This window comes from Triticum urartu, chromosome 7 (assembly GCF_003073215.2).
Source record: "Triticum urartu cultivar G1812 chromosome 7, Tu2.1, whole genome shotgun sequence".
Lineage (NCBI taxonomy): Eukaryota > Viridiplantae > Streptophyta > Magnoliopsida > Poales > Poaceae > Triticum > Triticum urartu.
Window position 1 is genome coordinate 552,817,177 of NC_053028.1, and position 15,039 is coordinate 552,832,215.

General features: G+C 46.2%; 3 protein-coding genes across 4 annotated transcripts; 1 reads left to right on the forward strand and 2 right to left on the reverse strand.

Moving 5' to 3' along the window:
* Positions 1–1,918: 1,918 nt before the first annotated feature.
* LOC125522013 (FCS-Like Zinc finger 2-like) lies at positions 1,919–2,915 on the forward strand. Its single transcript, XM_048687073.1, has 2 exons — positions 1,919–2,278; positions 2,442–2,915. Exons 1-2 carry the CDS (start codon positions 2,073–2,075, stop codon positions 2,665–2,667), a joined length of 432 nt encoding a protein of 143 aa, XP_048543030.1. The 5' UTR covers positions 1,919–2,072; the 3' UTR covers positions 2,668–2,915.
* A 6,255-nt stretch (positions 2,916–9,170) lies between these two features.
* Positions 9,171–10,656, reverse strand: LOC125522014. Its single transcript, XM_048687074.1, has 3 exons — positions 10,325–10,656; positions 10,105–10,238; positions 9,171–9,415 (listed from the first exon to the last, which is right to left on the reverse strand). The coding sequence occupies exons 1-2, from the start codon at positions 10,393–10,395 to the stop codon at positions 10,109–10,111; spliced, it is 201 nt and encodes a 66-aa protein (XP_048543031.1). The 5' UTR covers positions 10,396–10,656; the 3' UTR covers positions 9,171–9,415; positions 10,105–10,108.
* Positions 10,657–12,921: 2,265 nt separating this feature from the next.
* On the reverse strand, positions 12,922–14,951 carry LOC125519928 (probable serine/threonine-protein kinase PBL19). Of its 2 annotated transcripts, none has more exons than XM_048684703.1 (4): positions 14,844–14,951; positions 14,231–14,717; positions 13,701–13,964; positions 12,922–13,608 (listed from the first exon to the last, which is right to left on the reverse strand). In XM_048684703.1, exons 2-4 carry the CDS (start codon positions 14,570–14,572, stop codon positions 13,093–13,095), a joined length of 1,122 nt encoding a protein of 373 aa, XP_048540660.1. In that variant the 5' UTR covers positions 14,573–14,717; positions 14,844–14,951; the 3' UTR covers positions 12,922–13,092. The 2 variants fall into 2 exon arrangements, with proteins under 2 accessions (XP_048540660.1, XP_048540661.1); XM_048684704.1 differs by having other exon boundaries at positions 14,231–14,606; positions 14,844–14,930.
* Between the last annotated feature and the right edge of the window lie 88 nt (positions 14,952–15,039).

Sequence of the window (15,039 nt, forward strand, 5' to 3'; positions counted from 1 at the left end):
GATTGCCGCGTCATCGCATTTAGCGAGGTACGCACTAGAGCGCCCCTCCCATGAATCTTGTGTAGGATGCCATTGCCAACTCAAGAAGATGTTGTGCGGGGGGGTGGGGGGGGGGGGGTTCAATCGCGAGGACAAAGATTCATTTCCACATTTCCTCTTCATTTTCATTTTCCCACGCAAAACACACACACAAAAACGCTTCGTTTTTCATCCCTAATCACATTCTAGTTAGTTACCCGCTCCGGTTATGATCACCGCCACAATGCTCAGCGTAGACCTGCTTCACTTTAATTCCCGTTGCGCAGATTCTAGGCGGACGACGGAGAAACCAACGAGAGTAATCTAAATGCTCTTATATTTCTTTACAAAGGGAGTGCTAATCTAGCCGCGATGTCCGTCCACCGCCACCAGACCCAGAGAGCTGGATTTCACAGACAAGATGCCAGACCAAAATTGAGAATCACCATGCTTATATTTTATACCAGAAAGAGAAGCACCTTTAGCATATATATTTAACAACATGGATTGCCATAGTCCTTCCTCTCTTTCCAGTTTCTAAATTCATTTGGCTAATAAGGCTTTATTGAAGATATCTAGATTAATTATCCCCAAGCCTTGGGCTGGCACACCTCGCCCCATTTGACAAGATGATACTGCTTCTTATCTTTATCTCATTGCTAAGTAATCCTAGCTCTGAAAATCAGCCCTTTTCTCACTCTTTCTCAAACTAGATTGCACCAAAGCAATTCCGCTAGCAATATTTAGCATCCTACTTTATCAACAGGCACATTTATTTGCAATTATTTTTTCTCAGCAGGCTTACAATCTTTATTTCTAATCAAAGACCAATATGTGATGTGGATAATTAAAGAAAAGGCACCTGGCTCACACATTTCGGGGTGGCCGCGCTTGTTTTCAAAGACGTAAAACAACAAGAAATGGCGTTTAATTAGCTGCTCTAGGGCAAGCGGGGGCATCGGTTAGGTTTTGTGTGTTGTGGTCTCACCTGGTTTCGTCGAGCTTTTAGCATCTCTATACTCCCTCCATTCCTAAATATAAGTCTTTTTAGATAATCCAATGCGGACTACATACGAAGCAAAATAAGTGAATCTACATTCTAAAATACATCTATATACATTTGTATGTACTTCCTCAATTCCTAAATATAAGTCTTTTTAAAGATTCCACTATCTATATAGACACCTTTTAGAGTATATGTTCAATCATTTTGCTCCGTATATATGCTATAGTGAATTCTCATAAAAGATTTATATTTAGGAACGCGGGAAGTAGCTCGTATTGAAATCTCTAAAAAGACTTATATTTAGAAACGGAGGAGTACGCGTCACTCTTTTTGGTCTAATATGAAAGTGCAGTGCTCCTGCCGTTTTCTTGAAAAAAGAAAAGTAGCAGCTCATCGCCAAAGCTCACACGAGATCCAGACGTGACGGAGGTGGCTTCCCACCGCGCGCACCGCCCCCAGAGAGCTGGATTTCATACGGGGCCAGAAGATCGCACCACCAGGCCACCACCCTGGAAAGATTCTACCCTTCCACCGGAAGAAGAATTCAGGGATCGTTACTTAACCATGCACGTGCGCCGGGATCCAAAACCAAGGTTAACAAAGCATTTTGATCACTGCGGCCTGCCTGCGGGTCAGATAAAAACGCTTGTTAACTGACGGACGGAGAGTTTCATCAGGAGTGAAAGAAAGGTTGCCGGCCAGGTATCCGGACCCTCTCCACGGCTGCATGATTGATTTGATTCGATCCGGCCATCGACTTCCCGGCCCGCCAACGGGTTCCCTCGCGCTCCTCTCCTACCACCCATGGTTTCGTCACGGAGCACAACCAACGGCACGCATGCAAACGGACAAGCAAAAGCGGTCTGGCTTCCGTGCCCTCCGTCGTATAGTATATAACCCCGGCCCGGTCGCCTCCATCCGCCGAACTAACCAAAAACAAGCGTGCCGACGCGCACCACCCGAGCGAGCACGCACGCACGCACGCATCACTCTCCTCTCCGGAGCAGCGGCGGCCGTGCCTGCCACGCGCGCGCGAGCGTACGTACACATGGGAGAAGAGGTCGCCTCCACCGCTGCGGCGCCGTCCTCGCTGATGGCCGCGGCGGCCGTCAAGGGGGACGAGGAGCGGTACGTCATGGTGGCGTCGCGGTTCTTCCGTGTTCTTCCGAGTGAAGCCCGGCGCCCCCACTTCCTCGACTCCTGCTTCCTCTGCAAGAGGAGCATCTCCCGCGACCGCGACATCTTCATGTACAGGTACGAGCAAGCTAAACTCATCTAGCGCTACCGCTGCAACCGCAGTTGATTCTCTTTTATTTCTTTTTTTTTTGCGGGTGGATTCTCTTTTATTTCCACGGGGAGAAGATCACGGGTGATGATTCTTGGTGCTGATGCGGGCGTTGGTTAATGGTTCGTGCAGGGGTGACGCGGCGTTCTGCGGCGAGGAGTGCAGGCAGGACCAGATGGCCATGGACGAGGCGCTCAACGCGGCGGCGCGCCGGCACCGCAAGCGGGCCGCGGCCGAGCAGGCCGCCGGCACCGCGCGCCGCGAGGAGGCGGGCGCGACGGCGGCGTCGATGATGCACCGCCGGCCGACCATCGCCAACCTCGGCGCGGTGGCGCGCACCCCCGTGGCCGCCAGCTAGCAACCTATGCTCGTCGGCGCGGCGCGTGCACCATGGATCGATCTTCCTTAGCTAGATCGCTAGGAGGCTAAAAAGTAAAAACGGACTGATCATAAGTTCATAACGGAGGGTCGGCCGAATGCTAGCAAGCAAGAGCGGATAGATGTATAGTTAAGAAGACATGGATCTCAAAATGTTTTCCTGCATGTTATTGCTGCGTACGCTAAAGTAAAGTGGATCATCAGCTCTAGCTGGAGTTCATCAGTCTAGCTCTCGAGTCTTCTTCGGCGCAAGTTAATCTGAGCGTGTGTTCTTCTTCTCAATGATATGACACCCTTCTTCAACCTATGTAAACTAATCATCTTCTGCATCAAGACTAGACGTATCCTTCTCCGAGATCAGCTTATGTTACAAGAAGAATCTTACAGGACCTGAACCATATAGTAATTGGCACCAATGTGTTTTTATAATTTTCTTAAAAAACTTCAGAGTGCCTCTCACGATGCCTTGTAGGCTCTCATACATGTTCGCAATGAGACTTTTCTTGAAACAAAACTGCATAAATGTTTACATAAAAGCATCCATCATGTCGCTCTCTGATCGTAGATTCTTCACAAGATATTTACAGGAATTTAGTTCTTAGAAAGAAAACATCTACCTAGATTTTCTAAATCGTGGGAGCCGTGAACCAAAATTCCCGTAAATCAATCATTTTCATTCGGTTTGCATGAAAGTTGTTTCTTTTTGTGCCTTTACTGTGTTCTGCCAAATGGCTACTATATTACTTCATTATGTTTCAGGCTCATGCGCCAGGGAACATCTTACATGAGTTAACTACTCCGGTCTCAGTGATCAGATCACTGAAGCAACACATCTTTCCATCTCACTTTTAGTTCTTATTACAAAGGAAAATCCGGAGGTGCAACTTTTTTCCTAGATTTGCGCCCGTCAGCATCTCAATTGGAAAACAGACATGAATGACCACCCTACTTGCCCTTTTATACAGGAGGACAACAGGAACAAGTGGCAGTAACTATCGGCGACACCCGAGCACGCCTATTGGCAAACTTTTTCCCAAGACAAAATTAAATCTTACTCCCTCCGTTCCAAAATAAGTGTCTCAACTTTAGTATAATTCTGTACTAAAGTTAGTACAAAATTAAGACACTTATTTTAGGACGGAGGGAGTACAAAGTACAAACTAATCATGCAGCATCCAGATTCAGCTACTTAAGATATTCCTGGAACCAATGACCAGAGAGAATGGGAACACATAGAAAAATAATGAACAAACACATAAATAAAGGCCATGATGGTTGATTCAATTCTACTTTAAGATATGATGGAGATAAAATCAACGGGCCATTAACAATTTCACACGCGACCTAATAAATAATCAGTAGCGACATGCCACTGGAGATATTCCAAGAGCTGGAGTGTGACAGCAAGTAAAGAGCAAAGTCATAGGGCCCTCCAAGGCATCAAGCTCACGCATGAGAAGGACAGGAGAGCCTATGAATGTTGGAACAAGTGCTTGCAAAGGAGAGGGGCAACCAGTGAGAGCGCTACGACAGCAGATTCTTCTACTACTTGACAGCAAGGTGCACTTTATTCTATTCTACCTTCTCTTATGCAGCAGCAGTTGATCTTATCACCCTAAGAGAGGGACTTGTCACTTGTGAGTGTTCTCCATTTTGGTTTTCGACTCTGGACTCAATGACACCTTATGCACAGACAGATTTCGATGATCCTATCATACCAGTACTTTCTCAACTCCGGCGGCATATATGTAACTCTTTTTGTTAGAGCACTTGCAAATAATGCACGTGTGCAAGATGTTCAAAACCATATGGCAAATGAACTAGAAACACAATGGTAACAGAGAAAGGAGGAAACAAATAAGTGCGGAGCATGGCAATCATGTCGATTCAGGATCATGACAGGGCATAAAAGAAAAAAGGGAAACAGAGAGAGCACAACAATCTCCAGCCCAGATGGAAAGATGATAAGACACAATCTGTTCAGTCATAATCGTCCACTTCAGATTTGTCCAAAAGTGCATTTAATCTAATCATAAAACTTTATATTATTCAAGCACATGGAAGATTGCTCCACAAAATGGTTATTTTCTTGGATGTTTGTATGAATATAGACTGAAGTGAATAAGCAATATGTACCTCAGTAGATCTTATAACATAAAGGCCAGGTCAAGCTGCTTCCTTGTTCAAGCTAGTTTCAAGCAGATTCAAAAAACTGGCATGGAAGAATTATACTACTTCCTCCGATCCAAATTAACTGTCGCAGCTCTAGTACAACTCAAAGTTGTACTGGAGCTGCGACAGTAAATTTGGATCAGAGGGAGTATTAGATCTGCAACTTTGCGTCCTATGCCTGGCCCGTGAGGTTTCATTAGAAAAGATAGCTTGGATATGACAATGCTTGAATGGGCATGGTGTCTTTTCCTCTTACCTCCTAGTCGACCAGCTGCTAACATGCATCCTACAACATGTCTAATTCGCTAAAACAAGAATATGCATAACAGGTCAGAAAATTAGATGCCAAAAGGTACTTCAGAATGGAACTTCAAAGCTCTACCAGCTACAAAGACAACTGGCTTGCAAGAATGAATTATAGTAGTGCTGAGAATGACATATGCATTATAAAGAGCTCATGGCACATAGAAAAGGACTACAGATATTTCAAAAATATCTCTCAGTGTACAGATGGTTCATATCAAAATCATCCCTGTGCAGGTGGTCACGCGCAAATGGAACATCAAGGAAATGAAAACATACCATATAAGCCTATTTTTCTTCCAGTTTTTCAGACTATTCAAACCAGGAGTTCAATAATTTCATCGCATGCAAATCTGATCATAGTCAGCAGTAGAACACATCACTAACTCTGGCAGGAGATGGATAGATCGACCTATGGGCGAATTGTTGAAGAGGCCAAGGGTTTGATGAAGCAGATTTCGATGATCCTACCATACCAGTAGTTTCTCAACTTCCGGCGGCATGTATATAACTCTTTTTGTTAGAGCACTTGCAAATAATACACATGTGCAAGATGTTCACAACCATATGGCAAATGAACTAGAAACACAATGGTAACAGAGAAAGGAGGAAACAAATAAGTGCGGAGCATGGCAATCATGTAGATTCAGGATCATAACAGGGCATGAAAGAAAAAAGGGAAACGGAAAGAGCACAGCAATCTATCCAATTGTGAGCCTGTCTTGTGCCTGTCCAGCCCAGAATGAAAGATGATAAGACACAATCTGTTCAGTCATAATCGTCCACTTCAGATTTGTTTAAAAGTGCATCTAATCTAATCATAAAACTTTCTATTATTCAAGCACGTGGAAGATTGCGCCACAAAATGGTTATTTCTTGGATGTTTATATGAATATAGACTGAAGTGAATAAGCAATATGTACTTCAGTAGATGTTATAGTTATAACCCAAAGGCCAGGTTTTGGAAAAAGAAACTTCGCGGGAACAAGATGCTTCCTTGTCCAACCTAGTTTCAAGCAGGTTCAAAAAACTAGCAAGGAAGAATTCTAGTATTAACAATTGCACTAATTCTGCCACTTTGCGTCTACGCTAGTACAAGTAGCATTGACAAATGTTCTCAATTCCATGTTTGAAATGCCTATGGCCCGTGAGGTTTCATTAGAAAAGATAGCTCGGGTATGACAATGCTTGAATGGACATGGTGCCTTTTCCTCTTGCCTCCTAGTCGACCAGCTGCTAAGTGCTAACATGCATCCCAAAACATGTCTAATTCGCTAAAGCAAGAATATGCATAACAGGTCAGAAAATTAGATGCCAAAAGGTACTTCAGAATGGAACTCCAAAGCTCTGCTAGCTACAAAGACAACTGGCTTGCAAGAATGAATTATAGTGCTGAGAGTGACATATGCATTGTAAAGAGCTCATGACACATAGAAAAGGACTACAGATATTTCGAAAATATCTCTCAGCGTACAGACCGTTCATATCAAAATCATCCGTGTGCAGGTGGTCACGCGCAAATGGAACATCAAGGAAATGAAAACATACCATATAAGACTATTTTCTTCCAGGTTTTCAGACTATTCGAACCAGGAGTTCAATAATTTCATCGCATGCAAATCTGATCATAGCCAGCAGTAGAACGCATCACTAACTCTGGCAGGAGATGGATAGATCGGCCTATGAGCGAATTGTTGAAGAGGCCAAGGGTTTGATGAAGCAGACTGAGGAGTTTAAAGTGTGTTGGGTTTGGCTACTGCAAACGGAGCGGCTCATAATCTTGCAGGGATGGCTGCACTCATAAACTTTGTAAAACGTGGTTGCATGTACCTCCAGGGTCTATTTCGGACTTGGTTATCTAGGAGTTTGCCGAGCATGGTGAATAAATAAATGCAGCGATTTTTCCCTAAAATAAACTCTTGTGCACCAACAGAGCGGATGCACAACATTGTTATACAAGGCAAGAAAATGTATTGATGACCAAATCAAACTGTAGAATAATTAGTTTGCGTAAAACTATAGAATAATTGACAGCAGAGTGCACTTTATTCTACCCTCTCTTATGCAGTAGTAGTTGAACTTATCACCCTAACAGAGGGACTTATGATGAGTAATCTCCATTGGCGGCTAGCCCATTCTACTAGTACTATGTGGAGGAGCTACAAGTTTTAGACTCTGGTTCGCTGAACCCTTCTTCACAGAAACTTCAATGACCCAACTCTCTTTGTTAGATCACTTGCAAATGATGCATTTAGAAAGTATAATTAATCAATCATGAACCATGTGGCAAAATATTACATAGAATGAACAAAACACACCACGGTAGAAGAGAAAGGAGCAAACAAATAAGTATAGAGCATGACAATCATGTAGATTCAGGATAATTGTGAGCCTGTTGTGTGCCTCTCCAACCCAGAATGAAAGATGATAAGACACACTCTTTTCGGTCATAATCGTCCACTTCAGATATGTCCAGCTCTTTTGATTTTTCCAAGAAGTGCGTCTAATCTAATCATAAAATTTACTGTTATTCATGCACATGGAAGATTGCTGCACAAAATGGTTATTTTCTTGGATGTTTGTATGAATATAGACTAAAGTGAAAAATCAATGTGTACTTCACTCCATGTTTACAGTACATCTTATAACCCAAAGGCCAGGTTTGGAGGAAGGAACTTCGAGTGAACAAGATGATTCCTCCTTCAAGCTGGTTTCAAGCAGGTTGAAAAAGCTGGCACGGAAGAATTCGTGCTAAAGCAAGTAGCATTGACATGGGTTCTCAATTCCATGCTTGAACATGCCTATGGCCCATGCAGTTTCATTAGAAAAGATAGCTCACATATGAAGGTGTTTGAATGGACATGGTGTGTCTTCTCCTCTTACATCCTAGTCGACCAGCTGCTAACATGCATCATCCAACATGTCTTAACTCATTCGTGCTAAAGCAAAAGGTGCAGCACCAGTCAAGAAGATATTTCTGAATGGAACATGTGCAGCACCGGTCAAGAAGATATTTCTGAATGGAACTTCAAAGCTCCACCAGCTAGACAGAAAACTGGCTTGCAAGAATGAATTATTACGCTGAGAGTGACGCATGCATTTTAAAGGGCTCATATCACACATAAAAGGACTACAGATATTTCAAAAAAAATCTCTCGACGTATAGCCGGTTCTTATCAAAATCATCCATGTGCAGGTGGCCACAAGCAAATGAAACATCGAGGAAATGAAAACAGACCATAAGAATTTTTTCTTCAAGTTTTCTAGAACATTCAAACCAGGTGTTCAATAATTTCATGGCATGAAAACCTGATCGCAGTCATCAGTAAAATGCATCACTTATTCTGGTGCGGTGGAAATGGATCGGATAGTGCTCTTCCCACTTCCGGTTTTCATATTTTCAAAACAAATACAAATGCGAATACGGATGTTATCGGATATGAATGCAGAGCGGATGTTACTCAAATACGGATACATGCCGAGTGTTTACTCAATTCAGAACGTGTACTACTAATAGCGACATGTTGGTTAAGGAAAATAATTCAATAGCTATGTGACACAAAATAATCAACTTGCAACATACAATAAGACATTGACAGATAGTTTTATGAATAAATACTACTCCCTCCGTAAAGAAATATAAGAGCATTTAAATAACTAAAGTAGTGACCTAAACACTCTTATATTTATTTACAGAGGGAGTACTTTAATGCATAACAATTTCCAAGTTTAACCGCAGAAAAGGTAAAATGTGACCACTTCTTAGGCATTTTATGTTGGACAATTGGCATATTAGAGCTAGAACTGCTACAATTAGCTCATGTAATTTTATTCGGCTACGGGTATATCCACTTCCATATCCATATCTGTGTCAAAATCTCATACTACTACCATATTTGTATTAGTATTTGTAATAAAATAGATCCGGATACCTTCCATTTACATTTTAATTCGGGTGCGGATATTTCAGATACGGATAGTCATTTTCCCACATACGGATATCGGATATTTCGGATTATCCACTGCCACTTTCCAGCTTAGGTGCGCCAGGAGAGCGAATGTACACCATTGTTATACAGTGGAAGAATTGATGACCAAATCACACTGTAACATAATTTGTTTGCGTAAGAAAAGCACAAAAGGAAACCTGCTAAACATAGGTCTACTAATTGCTTAGACTTCATCTGAAAATGTTTCTTTTTTACCAGAACTGTTTGGCAACTCTTCTAATACCCACCTCCTTAGAGCAGGATCTGTAAACATCATAAGAATGCTCGATCAGTCTTTTCTGTACAGTTAACTTGATTACTAGCTGTACCACTTCATTATAGAAGAAATATGGTGTAAGGTTCCACCAAACATAATTAAACAAACTATTTACAAACTTTAGATCTCAGACTCAGAGTAAACTCCATATTGAGTGCTAGAACGCAGATAACGACCATTGGCTTTGTTCAAGCTTTTAACCCTCCTTGTACGTTCTTGATAGTTGCCCTGAACAACACTCTTATACCAAACTTAATCCCCCCCGGTACTTAGTATTATCAACCATCTCTATGGACTCCACAGTCCACACCCCTTGCAGATGCTACACAAGTAACTAAAATCACTATTGACAAAGAAATTACTCGATGAACAGAAGCCAGCTGACTTGGTTACTGTCTTATTCGATGAGGCACCATCGCAGGGAATATTGCGACTATGGCTCAAGACAAACGATGGGATGAACAAAACCGGTCGATCGCATACATCAACAGACATGCCAAAAATTACCATCTCCCCTTTCTTTCAAGATAGCACCATAAACCAATGTATTTACAGCTTTACATCCAAGCAACTTACTAACTACGGTTTAAGCACATTAGCCGCATCATCATCATCTTGTTTTTCAGTTGAGCATTCTAAGCAGATGTGGAAAAAGAAGGAAGGGAAACAGCATTACCGCACTATGGTTTGGGGTGAGCGTGGGAGTCGGGGGAGGGCGCGGCAGAGGTGGCCGTGGAGCCGCTGCGAAGGTCGTCGATGATGCCGCCAAGCTCGCGCCGCGCAGACTCCCTCCCAAACATGAAGCCGTACCTGCAGAACAAGGGAGGTCGAAAACCTTAGGAACAATGATTTGGCTGGCTGGGGGGATACGGGAACCGGATCAGACTGCACGTTACCAGAAGGAGACGGCTGAGAAGACTCCGGCGGCAGCCACCGTCTGCAGGAGCGTCAGCTTCTTGGCCTGCATCTTCCGCTGGGATTTGGGGCTGGTGGGAGTTCTTCGTCAGCGGATAAGCAGCAATGCGGAAAACCGTTGCTCAGACAGGCCTCGGCTAGCCCTGGCTTCGGGGGTTGGACCCTGGCCCGTACGTGTCGGCGGCGGCGGCGGCGGCGGAGGGAGTCGAAGGAGGAGAGGAAAGGAGAACCGGCGGCGCCTGGAGGAGAGAGAGGTGGAGGAGGGGGATCCGCTACAGCGCCGTGCGTTACGTTACGTGCAGGCCTCTGCCGTCCGATCGAATTCCAGATCTGGCTCTTCCACTTTCCCATTTTTAGGAAACCGTAGCCCAAAAGAGAATAGAGAATTGACCGGTTAATCAACTGAAAACCGAATTAAGAACATGTCCACAAAACAGGACACCCAAGCAAACTGGCTACCCACAATTTTTTCAGAAAATAAAATGCCTACACACATCACCAAAGAGATAAACTTCGTCGAGGTTGCCAGTACGGTGTCATCGCTTCTCCCTGACCAACCGACTTCGACTTCACCGCAGACGACCAATCAACTCTTTCACTTTTACCTGCATGAATATTATGTTATCCTCACACTTCGTTTCTGTAGAGAAGATGAAAGGTGTGCTTCGACGGCGATGGATATCCAGCAAGTGGATGTGGAAGCGGCAAGGGAGAAACAAAAAGTAGTCGTGATGGAATTTTTCATGTAAATAATAAGAAGTGTAAAAGGTAGCTTAGGCTACGGGTAGCCGCTCTGGGTTGTGGATTGACAATTGGTCTAGTTTAGCTATTTGTTCCAACATTAAAATATTTTCATCAAAAGTTGGTTCCTAAAGACCTGACAAGAGCAATCTAAGGTGCCTAGCTGTACAAAGCATGTGTGGGGGAATTGTTATGCAATCGGTGCGTGTCGAAAACATACTTTACAGATTCATAAAAGGATTTGAGAGTATATAGGCATACCATGCGTCTAACATGAAACAAAATTTAGATAATAAATTCAACTCATAACTTGGGGAATAAAAATAACAAATTCAACAATGGTATGCTATGTATGAAAAAACAGTTGTATGTTGGATACGAAAACACTCTGTTAACGGGCCTAATTCGTAGCTCGATTCGAATTCACTATTGTTCGTAACATGATTTGTCATTTTCATTTCTCAAACTGTGAGCTCGTTACCAAAATTTTGCGGCATAGTAGATGTTTATTGTTTCAATCTACTATGACTATGTCCAGAATTATCAATGCATTTTTTATAGATTTTCAATTTATAGTGAAAAGGGTCAAAGCCCATACATTAAGTAGTACGACGATGGATTAGTGAGTGACGACAGCACATGACGATGTCGACTAGGTGGTGTCCTTTGAGTGCATGGGTTCGAGTTACAAGGATGAAAACTTTAGATCCGACTTTCATTAATTGAACCTGGCAATGACATCGTTCACGCACCACTTCTTTGTTGAAGGCATTGCATAGAGCCTACTCATACCCCTCTTCACGGTGAAAACTCATGATTTGGCCTCAGTGGTTGGGTCAAACCACGGCGATGCTCATGTATCATTCCCTTCTTCGAGGTGTTGTTATTGGAGCACCTAACCCATTGCCCGGTGTTGCCATCATGGAAGGTTCTTGTTTGCTACAGTAGTCCAATTGGTCATTATTTTTATCTTTTTAATAATTTGGTCATATGCATCCTCGATGCATTGACTAGCTCTTCAGATTATACTGATGCAGAGACCGCATGTGATTGGTATTCTCAATATTAATATAATCCCTTTGTCATACCCTCAAGAAACACCCTTACATGAATTAAAAGGTACATCCAAGTACTTGGGATATTGAAGTCATTTTCCTCCTGTATCCACCCACGCCGGAGCATTGCGTGCAAAACTTGTTGCCGCCTCTAGGCCTCCGTATCAGTAGATCAAATTTGTTGAAATCCATGAGCTTGTAGAAGCCATCATTGGAAAGTCATCAATGTAGACCAGAAGATACTTGCAACCATGATCCATGTACCAAATATAATAGTCATCCCGGAGAAGAAAACACAAGAGAAGGTGTAAATAAGACACTAGGTACGCCGTCAAAACTAAAGCTGGAGAGACGCACAACTGTGTCATCTGCTTTGTAAGACAGCGCCATCCGAGCCAAACTACCCAGAAAACCAGATTTAGGGACACACCACTCTTCACATGCCTTTCAACGATGCTAAGAAACACCGACAGAATGAGGACGAGATGAAGAAGACTTATTTCATGCTAACGGCGATGCTCACCACCTATGACTAGAGACTGAAATCTACCCTAAAATCCTCATCCTACCACCATTGGTCTGAAACAGCGGGGGTCCCTGCGCCCCTTCCCTCACCTAAGCGGTGGGCGGAGGGAGAAGGGGTCATGATCCCACCGGGGAGGAGGTAGGTCGCCGCCGCCGCCGCCCTAGCTCCTAGGGTTTCACGGGAGGGAGGGATGCTAGCTAGAATTGAGGTGCATGAAACCGCATTCACCTTGATCGTAGGTAGCGGCAATGGTGCATAACCAAATGCAATGACACCTTAATCGGTGGCGCACCAACCGTACGCCTTCGTGTCTCGCGGTATCTCTATAGTCTATACAACTCTCACTCGGTCAGCATCCATCGAGTACACCTGCGGATGCAGCAGATAAACTGTGTGAATCCTCACTGATCCATCGAGTACATCTCGGTCACCTCTTGGGTGTCGCCGGAGCCGGAGGCGGGGCCGGCTCCATCCGCAGCACCCGCTCGAGCTCCTCCACGACCTCCGCCATGGCCGGCCGCTCCTTGGGGTTCTTGCCGAGGCAGCGGTCGGCCAGCCTCGCCGCGTCGCGCGCGGCGGCCAGCGGGTACCGCCCGCCCAGCCGCGGGTCCATGATGGTCCTGAAGCTGTCCCCTCCGGGCGGGTGCCGGCGCACCCACCCCAGCAGCTTCTGCTCCTCCGCCGGCCGGCTGCGCTCCACCGACCGCCGCCCCGTCAGGATCTCGTACAGCACCACCCCGAACCCCCACACGTCGCTCTTCACCGTGAGGTGCCCCGTCTCGATGTAGTCCGGCGCCGCGTAGCCGTGCGTGCCCACCACCGCCGTCGACACGTGCGTCCGCCCCTCCGTCGGGCCCTCCCGCGCCAGCCCGAAGTCCGACAGCTTCGGCCGGAACTCGCCGTCCAGCAGCACGTTCGACGCCTTGAAGTCCCTGTATATCACCTGCCACACTAAAACACCGCCGGATCAGCCTCGCCGGACCGGCTCAGACCCAAAGAACTCGACTGGCCGGCGCTCTCGACGGCGAAATTAACCTGGACTTCCGGGAGGCCGCGGTGGAGGTAGTCGAGGCCGCGCGCGGCGCCGGCCATGACCTGCAGCCTCGTCCTCCAGGGGAGCGGCGGGTGGGCTCGGCTGAAGAGGTGGTCGTCCAGGGTCTTGTTGGGCATGAACTCGTACACCAGCAGCCGGTGCTTGCCCGCCTCCGAGTCCACCGCGCAGTAGCCCACGAGCTTCACCAGGTTCGGGTGCTCCAGGACGCCCAGGAACTGCACCTCGGCAAGCCACTGCTTGTGCCCCTGGAATCATCATCACAAATCCCCATAAAAGATTACAAGATGCATGGTTGATTATGCATGATTCATGAATGAATTCTACAGCAATTTAATACGAGTAGCGTTCACGTGGTGGTTGAGCGGTGCGAATTCTCATTGAAGGTGACATGAGTGGATGTCCTCGTCCCGGTGGATATGTTTATTGTTATGACTTATGTTAAGATTCTGAGTTCATCATGGAGCTCGGGATTTGTGGGAGCGATTCTCGAAGAATCTGCTAGCTTTCTGACCTGCAGGCTGCGCTGGTTGAGGCGCTTGACGGCGAGGACGACGCGGCCGCCGGCGGCGGAGCGGAAGAAGGCGCGGTAGACGGAGCCGAAGCCGCCCTCGCCGATCTTGAGCGCGCGGCTGAAGCCGTTGGTGGCGCTGCCGAGCTCCTCCAGCCCGAACACGCGCAGCCGCGCCGCGCCCCGCTCCTCCGACAGCTCCTGGATGCTCCTCGTCGGCGTCGACGCCGACGACGAGGACGCCTTGCTCCGCTTCGGCCCGTCCGGCTTCGGCTCCGCCGGAGGCTTGCCGCCGCCAGCCGGCCGCCGACGGCCCTTGCCGCTCTTGAAGGCGAAGCACCCCATCAATCCGCAGGGCTCTCACGGCAGGACGAGCTAGCTGTCCATGGAGGCGAAGCAGTCCAAGAAGAACAGGTTCAGAGGGAACCGAGGAAGCCCAAACCGAATTCCGGCACGGCGAAACGGAGGGAGACGAAGAGAAAGGAGGAGACTGAATCAAGAGCAAGCGGAATTAGGCAAGCGGGTGCGTGGAAACGCGCGGCATGGGACGGGAGACGCATCGACATATATAAAAACCGCCATGGATCATGCGGGGGAATCGAGACGAGATACGTACGTCGACGGTCAAACGACCCGGCCGCCCTCATGGTGACGCCCTTGCCTGCGTTGGCGTGCGGTTGCGCCGCGAACGCAAAGATATATGCCCACACCGCCACGTCAGACACACACGGCTCCTGCTCAGCCGACTGTACGCAAAATTGGCAAATTTGACCTCGGAGCGAGACTATTTCACAAACTAAACTGTTTTTGAA